This window comes from Micromys minutus (genome assembly GCF_963924665.1).
Source record: "Micromys minutus genome assembly, chromosome: 4".
NCBI lineage: Eukaryota > Metazoa > Chordata > Mammalia > Rodentia > Muridae > Micromys > Micromys minutus.
In genome coordinates this window covers 56,997,219-57,007,221 of record NC_137973.1, presented here as the reverse complement: position 1 = coordinate 57,007,221, position 10,003 = coordinate 56,997,219, and the positions used below count along the sequence as shown (strand labels likewise).

General features: G+C 39.8%; 1 protein-coding gene across 1 annotated transcript; it reads right to left on the bottom strand.

Moving 5' to 3' along the window:
- Positions 1-508: 508 nt before the first annotated feature.
- On the bottom strand, positions 509-1,600 carry TRAM1L1 (translocation associated membrane protein 1 like 1; the record flags this gene model as incomplete). The annotated part of the gene is made up of 1 exon (XM_080915835.1): positions 509-1,600. The coding sequence occupies one exon, from the start codon at positions 1,598-1,600 to the stop codon at positions 509-511; it is 1,092 nt and encodes a 363-aa protein (XP_080771961.1).
- Between the last annotated feature and the right edge of the window lie 8,403 nt (positions 1,601-10,003).

Genomic DNA, 10,003 nt, shown 5'->3' with positions numbered 1-10,003 from the left:
AAACACATATTTTTGGTGGTTGGACAAATACTCTCTGTGGTAAGTTTAAAACAATTTTAAAAAAATCCCAACGATTACATAACACTGATCTGAGGTCAAGCTTTATCAGATTTTTCACTTTATCCTGCTAGAGAACACTGAGAAAACCACTTTGCCACCGGACTTGTTAATGCGATACAGAACACTGGAAGCAGGAAACTATTATGTATGCGCACAATTCTGCAGTCATCACCACAAAACGTTTGGGAAATCGTCGAGGTGAGAACCTAAACTAAATATGATGTTGGTCCGTTAACGATTCTGACAGTATTTAGAGGCTGAGTGGTTGAGTCTTAATTTTCCTCTCCACTCAGACGGCTGCAAAACCTTAAAAAGCACATTAGACAACACAATAGCAATATTCAAAAAGCACGACCCGTTCTGAAGAACAGAAAATCTCTAGCACAGAGACACCACACAATAAGGAGTCGATTCCCTTGGAGGTAAGAATCAATGTGCTTGCAGCGGCCTAAGGAGCTTTCTCTTTCTTCTTCGGTGGAGAATCCATTCTATTCGGATTCTCTACTCCATTTTCTGTGCTTTTTCTCGACCTGGAGCGTCTCTTCCTCCCACAAACATGAAGGTTCCCGTCTTCTAACCATCTCTGAAGCCAGACGGTAGTCAAGGTCCATGCTATGTACACCTGGATACTGCAACTCGAGGACAGAACCGCGATTTTAGCTGCCAACACATTGACATTACCAGAGAGAGCATTCCCATTCCGATTTGTCCCGGCCAAGTGAAGCCCTACCGTAACCACAGAGACAATCAAGGTCACGAGTCTCCCGGATATAAACACGATAGGCCACAAAGACAACCCTTTCTGGTATCTCTCATCACCGAAGTAAAGCAGGCTGCACACGCTGGAGAGGAGTTCGACAGCATAATGCAGCATCAGCAGCAGCAGGCCTAGGTGGTTCAAATACAGGAGATACGCCCCTCCAATGTGGAAGAGGTGGAGGCCAATGTAGATGAGCTGACCCGGGATATCTTGCTTCCTGACTTTCTGGAAGTAGAGCTCCGGGAAACTATGAAACCAGTAAGCCAACTGTGAGATGTAGAAAAATTTCATCTGAAATGTCATCATGTTGTGGGGCTGAGACTTCCACAATAGAGTAGGGTCTGACAGGCAGTTCTCAGAAGCCAGAATGATCATGCCCCAGATACCAGACACTATGTAGAACACACTCAGCTGCCCGGCCTCATTCAATTTGTTTTGTTTGCCTTTGGTGAGCTGCAATCTCCTGCTTAGCTTATCTAGCACGTACTCCTGAATGGTGGCGTGGAGGATGATGGCCACCAGCATGTAGAAGAACACAGTGGCCAGATCTTTGACCCCGTAATGGTACAGGGTCCTGGACCCCGAGGGCAGCCCTTCCGCTGGGACAACGACTCCATGCTGCAGGGTGAGGAACACGATCGACATCTCGGCCGTGCCCTCGAACATAAGCCCCAGCACGAAGAACATGCCCACGCAGGAGACCATATCCGCGTGGTTCTGCACTATGAATTCGTGGCTCAACACCGGGGGGTTCCTGGCGTTCTTCTTGCGGAGCCCCATGCCGCGGTACTCACCGGTACTCACCGGCCGCCACCACTGTTCACTGCGCCGCTTCCAGCGCCTGGCTCCCCATCCCTGCCCGTCAGCTGCCCAGGGTCGCAGCCGCTGCCGACCGATCAATCAGAGGCTGGGGCCGCGTAGGCCGAGCATGCGCACAGGGGCTGCGGAGGCAGGGAAGGAAATCGAGCGCCGCGCCCCTGCCCCGCAGGCCCGGGTGCGAGCGCGGATTTGCAGCACCGATCGCCTCCACCCACCCTCGGGAGCCGGCGGGGCTTCCCAGGAACTGGGAAATCTGGTGCCTCTGTCATTACCATGGCCATCATCACCATAGCAACACAGCAGCGCTCTGCTCTCTACTGATCTCTTAGGAATCTCACCTTCCCTTAAGGAGCTGATGCTGTGGAAATCAAATTTCTGTGTGTGTGTGTGTGTGTGTGTGTGTGTGTGTGTGTGTGTGTGTGTGTGTCTGTCTGTCTGTCTGTCTCTGTCTGTCTCTGTCTCTGTCTCTGTCTCTCTCTCTCTCTCTCTCTCTCTCTCTCTCTCTCTCTCTCTCTCTCTCTCTGTCTCTCTCTCTCTGTGTGTGTGTGTGTGTGTGTGTGTGTGTGTGTGTGTGTGTGTGTGTTTGCGCGCACCTGTCTTCTCTGTGTTTTTTGTCTTTATCTTCCTTTCCCTCCTTCCTCTTCAACCGCCCCACCACACCCACCTCTTTGTGACACACAAACTGAGGCAGGAGCTCCTAACACCATGCCTGCCATTATCACCAAATGTCCAGTAGATGCCAGTAGCCACGATTTAAATCCTGGGTGGAACCAGAGTATTTTCAAGCACTGTGTTGTGCTGTTTCTGTTAAATCGGTGAAACATAGCAACACCAGTGCGAAGGAGCAGTTTCGAAAATAATTCTATTGGGGGAAAAAAAATTGGCTGTGGAGGTGCTAGCTAATTGTTTGAATTAATTTAATTCCCGCTGCCTTGCAGACAGATCTAGCAGGTCTTGCATAGGTCCTTTGGTTACAAAACAGGACTTTACTCGGACAGATATGAATCTCAGGGTTCATTCGTCTGTGTGCAATGTTTTTTGCTTATGTTAAATTTCACTTTAAAGAAAAGCAACGTTACTATTAGCTTTGTCAACAAGTTTTATGTCAGTGTTCAAATATCACTTCTAATGGGGAGTGGATTTCTTGTCCTTTATCGGTTATACGAATGGAAAATCACAGATACGAATGATGGGCTGAAGTATAAAATGTGTGTTTCAGAAGAACAGTGCAAAAGGACTTTTTATAAAGCATTTATCGTTAGACTGCTGAATTCACCATCTTTCTTCAGTTCTCCGCACGGCATAACTGAGTCTAAATAGAACCTTGGTTAAGTAGCTTGAAGAGTTTAAACCAAATATTCCTATCAATAGAAGGCATACTGCATTTTCCAGAGGAAAATACAGTTTGTTATAAGAAGTGTTTTTGAATTAAGGAAAATATACATATTTTTGTGTATAAGAATTCTCTATTTTCTAAGTGATTTTAATTAGATAATTCACTTTTTAATAAACTGTCACTCTGACTTTTCTTTGCTTATCCATGTTCAATTATTGAATTTGACAATTGCACAGTGGGAGCAATTTAAGGTTAAATCGCCAAGGAATTAGAAATAAACGTACAACTAAGCTGGGATCATGAGGGCTCACAGGGACTGAGCTCGATTCACAGGGATTGTGTGAATCTACATTAGGGCCTTCTCATGCATGCTATGGTGGTTTCAGCATGGGGTTTTTGTGGGACTCCTAACAACGGGAGTGGGGCTGTCATTGACCCTTATGATGTCTGGTTCTGGGGCCCTCTTCCCCCTCCTGCTGGGTTGTTTCCTCCAGCAATAGTATAGTATGAGCATTTGTGCCTGGTCTTGTTGTATCTTCTTAGGCACATCCTAAGATAGTCCATGAGCCTGCTCTTTTCTGAAGGGAACAGAGGAACAGTGGATGTGGAGGGGAGGGGTGAGGGGTGTGGGAAGAAGAGGTTGCAGTGGGGATGTATGAGAGAAGGATAAATTTAAAAATATACGTACAAATGTGCAAAGAAATGAAAAAGAAAAACATCAAACTTGTCAATAGCAATCTATGTGGGATGTTTTTAAAGAAGAGCAAGGCTTGGCAGGAATTACCCAAGCAAAAGCCCATGCATCTTTGTTGGACTGGTGATAATTTTGTACATAGAATTGTTTTTTTTTTTTAAATGGTATAGGTAAAACAATTGGTCAGTGTATCATGCTTAATATACATAAAAACATTTGTGTGACTCCCAATTAAACCCTTTTTTATACTTTTTGAATTATTTTTGAAAACTATTCTATTTCTAATGGTGCCACCAAGATCTATGTTGACCTCAAAGTAAAGTATACATCAAAGTGACTAGAACAGTTAGTTATGTATTGAGATGTTTCTATTGTTAAAGAAAGAAAAGCATTAGTGTGATACTTGTAAATTATGTTTAGATGTTAAAAATTAAAACCTCAATTTTTTTTCTTTTTTCTACTTTCTTAAGAAGAGGTAGATGCTTCAACATATAACCTTTGCCCGACATGCACTATAAGGTTTTTAGCTTCTTGCCAAGAAGAACATAGTTCTTCAACATGTGAAATTCATGTCAATACGCATCAGTAGAGAAGCTTAAAACATAGCCTGTCTGGATGGTCCACCAGAGTGTCTGAATACGTCTTCTTGGTATATTAACATCAGCATGGCACAGATGCTCAAATCTTCAAGTATAAGCTGCATTGGGAACAAGAGAGAAATACCATGGTCCTTCGTGATCTAGCTTTAAAAGTCATATCTATCATTTGAACATGCAAGCTCTTCACTAAAAACAAGATGGGTTAAAGATGGTCATCAGAAACATTAGGTGCATATGCGCACTAGTTGTAGCTCTGTTGTAAAGTCCCATCTCCTTTCCACCGAAAACAAATTTTGTTTCCTCTCATAAACTAATACAGATCTCTCACATTGGAAAAAAGTAGCCCCATAAAATAAATATAACGGTACATACAAGCATGCTTCTTAGAACTTGTTAATCTAAATTACATGCAAGTCCATATGAATCTCTTCACATTGATTTCTTAGCTACACTAACTTTAATTTTATAGATTTTATAAATGAAGGAAGTAAGGCTTTGTTTTCATAATCTTATGCAAAGACACACTACATTCCCCCATTTATTGTAAGCAACTGGGGTACATACAGTAGCCAGTGGCCAATAAAAATGATGAGGATGAGGTCAGTCTTGGTAACGTCTAGACCTTGGACCTGACCCTACTGTTCATCCCTAGAACATAATATTTTATGTCTGAAATAGGCATCAAAGATTATAAATGTATTTGTTCTCATTTGTTTGCTGTTTGGGCCACCATAAACTAAAATGCACGAATGTGTTAATGCAAATCCTTGTCTCTGTTACACAACAATCAGTATTTACAAGCTGTGGAAATAATACCCTGGATTAACAGGAGTGGAACTGAGGAGGCAGCTTCTAACCACACTGCATAGACATTTGCTAAATGGTGAGAAAGACATTATAAATTTGTTCTTGACTTCGTTATAAAGAACATTAGATGTTTAGAAACTCAACTGAAAGTACCTTTGTAATGCAGAATCTATATTTTTAAGCCATTGCCAATAGTTCATTCTTTCTATTGGCTATACTATGGGGTCACCTTAGGATGTCTGTGCTTAGCAAATCTATGTTATTGTGTATTTTAACAGCTCAGTTACAGTGTAACTTTAAAGGCTCCATGTCTTAAGTAACCTAAAATACAGAAAAAAAAATGATTTGATTTTAGGTAAATGGTAAAAATAATATGGACTTGTAGAGTTTATCTCATCTTTAAATATTATGCATCACATAATAAATGTAAATTTTAATTTCCGTACAATATCAACCATTTAGTAACTTAAATTAACAAGTAAGTGAATTCAACATGAATTCTAAAGTTCAGTATCCTTTGAATGAAGCAACATATATGCAGTAAAAGAAGTAACAGGAAGTATCCAACCCAGACCACATTAAAACAATATAATTAGCAAGTTGGGGGCAGTACATTTAGCAAAGGCAATGTAATTTAGCTTGTGCAAGAAACAAAGTCTCTGAGGTTTTGAAGCCTTTCAAATGCTTTGAAACTTCAATTGAAAAGATATTTATTAAAGCCAAGGTGCTTTTATAACTGACTGGACACATTAAGCATAAACATCTAAAAAATAAAATATGACTGAATATTTAATAGAATAAGAAAAAATGTATGTAATAGTCACAGATTATAGAATGTCTATTTTTCTGTGCATTTATCAATAACTTTCTGAATAAATATTATAAAGTGCTGTCTATATAAACTCATAGAAGAGGTTAATATGATCTCTTTGCCACTAAGATATAGAAACTGATAAAATTATATCCACATTTAGTAACTTTTGCTTTCAGATATTTATTATTTAAAATAATGTGTTGTGCATCCTCAGTCTCAGTAGAGAATTAAACAGCAGAAGCAAACATATATGTGTTTGCTAATGGCTATTTAAAAATTTGAGGCAGAGCAGTTCAGTTACTGAGAGGGTGAAACTGAATATTTTGATAGAATGGGCAGGAGACTTCAAATGTAGATGCCGTTGCAAGAAAAATCTACATAAAATTATAGAATAGAACTGTGAATTCTTTGTGGTGAAGCAATAGAACAAGGAACATCCCCACAGAGTAGAGCCCCGAATAACCAGCGTGTAAACAGCGAGCACATACAATGCCAAGCAGTTGCCGACATGCAGAGAACATGCCCTTCTTTTCAGTTTAAGAGTCATTTTGCCTGAGACTCAGACACTCAGGTCTCAAAGGGAAGGACCTTCGATGAAATGTCCTGCAGTGCAGGGGGGGGGGGGAACTTGCAGAGTTTACCTCCAGCTGGAGAGGGAATGCTGAGAGAGGGGGCTGCTTTCTCACAATCAGGAAATCTGACCCATGGTTGTTCCTCTCTGGGAGAGCTTCAAAAACTGGAATGGAGAAGAGACTGGGGAGAGGGAGGTAGAGCAACAAGCCCAGGGTGGGATTTAGCTCAAGGGGAGCCCCCAAAGCCTGACACTAATACTGATGCTGTGCAGTACTCAAAAAAAGTGGGGGGGGGGGCTATCTTGACTGACATCCAAAAGACTCAACAAGCAGCTGAAAGAGTCAGATGCAGATACTTATATTCAACCAATGGACTGAAGCTGCTGTCCCCTGTGGTTGAATTGTGGAAAAGCTGGAGTAGGGCCCTGTGGAAAGAACAGCAGTCTTGGTTAGCATGGATTCTCGATCTCTCAGACTCTGGATCTCTGGCCAGGCAGTATATACCAGCTGATATGATGCCCCCAGCACATATGTAGTGGAGGACTGCCAGGTTTTGGTTTGATCCGATAGGATGAACCTAATCCTCATGAGACTGGAAACCCCAGGAAGTGGAGAGGTCTGGTGGGGAAGGGCGTGGGGACATCCTTGCAGAGATGACTTGGGGTGGGGGCCTGTGGAAAGTGGAGCAGTAGGAGGGTGGACCAGGAGGGGGATGGAGTCTGGAGTGTAAAAAGAGAAGATTAAATAAAGTTGGAAAAGAAAAGATCCTTGTCTCATACAGACAGACACAGATATAGACAGATCTATAGATAGATATAGATAGATGATAGATAGATAGATAGATAGATAGATAGATAGATAGATAGATGATAGATGATAGATAGGTAGGTAGGTAGGTAGGTAGGTAGATAGATAGATAGATAGATAGATAGATAGATAGATAGATAGATGGATAAATGGATAGATAAAGAGAGATAGATACATACACACTTGCATATACATACATCATGCATATATACATACATATATAGATAATAGGTAGACAGGAAGGCAGTCAGGCTGGCAGACAGACTGAGATGACAGGTAGACTGATGATAAGAGTATGTATAATCATTTTTCACATTACTGATGTCATATTTCAGTGCTAACATACAAAGAAGACTGAATTGCCTGTTTTATTACTTTCCTTTGTAGGGTTACTCAGAATATAATAGATTACACAAAGAGAAAGGGTTTCCTAACACCTTTGAAAATGCTATTGCTCTGTTCTCCTACAGAATAAAAATTATAATTATTTGAAGTGTTGACAGTTTTCATTAGAGTATTGTGCTAAAGACCCTTTAAGGGTCTTACATAAAAGCCTACAACTATATTTTAGTTTCTTATTTGCATACCTATTGGAAGATGGTTTTCAAATCTGTTTGCATTGAGTCTGTATATCAAAATATATGCTGAAAGAGACTAATGTTCATTTATGTATAGCCATACTATGTAATAAAAACACACAGCGTGGTTTTAAAAGCATTAGATTCTTTGAAAGTAAAAATAATTAACAGGATCATTTAAAGATTAAATATAGTTGTCAAAGCAGTATTAGAAATTTTTAAACAGTTTACCGTTTAAAATGGGTTACTATATCCATTAATTTGTATGTGTTTGTGTACATACATATGTGCATGTATTACAACTTGTGTATGGGTCAGAGGACAACATTCCAGAGTGAATTCTCTTCTTCTCCCATGTGGTTCTGAGGAATTGAACTGTGGTCTTCAGGCTACAGGAAGCGCCTTTGTCTTCTGACCATCTTAATCAGACCCCAGGGTGAGACTTTGTATCAATCTTTCTCCCAGCACATTCAGTGGTTATTATCTTCAGCTTGTGCAGCCTTTGTTTCAACAGTCATACATTAGTATGGCTGACTACTAAATATTACTGTCTAAATACTAAATATCAAATAAATTGATGTCTAAAGACTTTTACATATGTTATAAATATCTCATTTAAGAAACTACCTACTCATTCACATTTTCCAGAAAATCTAAATTTATAAAATTGATTAGTAATGAGTATTTTAGAATTAAACATGTAAATTAATGTAATCTAAGATTCTGAAAGTCCATAAAATTTTGACACAATATAGTTTTGTCATCAGATTATGAGGGGATTAATCATATCTAATATAACTACTCAAAGCTCACAGACATCTTTCTCTAAAATTTAGATATCAACAATTCATGCACACCATCTTTCTAATGACAGGTAGGTAATGAACAAGAAAAGCACCTCCAATTTGGACACAAAGAAACATATATGCATTTTCTATAGACAGAAGACAATTTACAATATAAATTATAATGCACATATACATGTATGCATCTATGTGTCTGTCTTTCTGTCTATCTGTCTATGTCTGTGTCTGTATCAGTCTGTCTGAGGCAGACAAAAAAGATCCTGAACTGTGACCTAGAAAGGCATGTAAATTATGCTCCCTGAAACTTCCTTTCATTGTAAGCCTTCACCCTTTACACTCTGGCATGTGTACATGTCTATGCTCATTAAAACATCTATAAACTGTACCTATAACATTTCTTTGAAAGATATAAAACTGAAACATTATAATAAAGTCCCAACTGAGACCCACTGAAGAAAACTGAAAACCAGGCAAGGCTACTGAATTCAGGACAAAAGAACCTACGCACTTACTAACTGGAAGGGACCTTACACAGGAAACAAGCTGCCTTGTGATGTCCCTGGTTGCTGCTCATTGGAGTTGGAGTTTCAGAAACACAGGAGACAGGAAAGGACATTTTCAAAATAGATTATGAGCAAAATGATAATTTTAAAGTAACTTTTACTATTTGATTTGTATGACTGTTATTCCTGTGTGGATGTCTGTATACCAACTATAAAATGACACCCTCACACACCAGGAGAGAATCAGATTCCCTGGAACTGCATTTACCAATAGTTGTGAGCTACCATGTGATTTCTGGCAATCACGTGGGTTCTGTTGGTTGAGGTGCTGGTGCTCTTAAACACTGATCCACTATCCACACCCAAAGAGGGGAGTCTATGATTGCCATTGAGACCTTTTGTGAGTGTGGAGTGAATGTAGAGGTAAAGATGGAGGAGAACAGTTTGGGAAAGGTTTATTTCCTTGGTCTTCAGGATGAATGAGAAAATGAATGAGAAAGAGAGAGATAGGGAGAGAGAGAGAAAGGAAGAAACTACATGCTAGAGCAGCTTTAGTGTTTATGAACTTACTCCAGACTCAGTCAGACACTGCTATTTTAACTGGGAGGCATCTTGTGTTTACATACATTTCATACTTTCTAAAAGTTTTAAATTAATGAATCATATTTATTAGTCCTTTATTGCACTGAATCAAAGCCATAGGTATTATAGGTACCAAAATGGTTAACTGTTCCTTTCCAAATAGAGAAATTATGTAGAAAAATGATGGAAAAATTATCAAAATCCAGAGACAATGCTGGGATCAAAATGCAATTCAGTAACTCAGAAGGACCAAATCATCACAATTT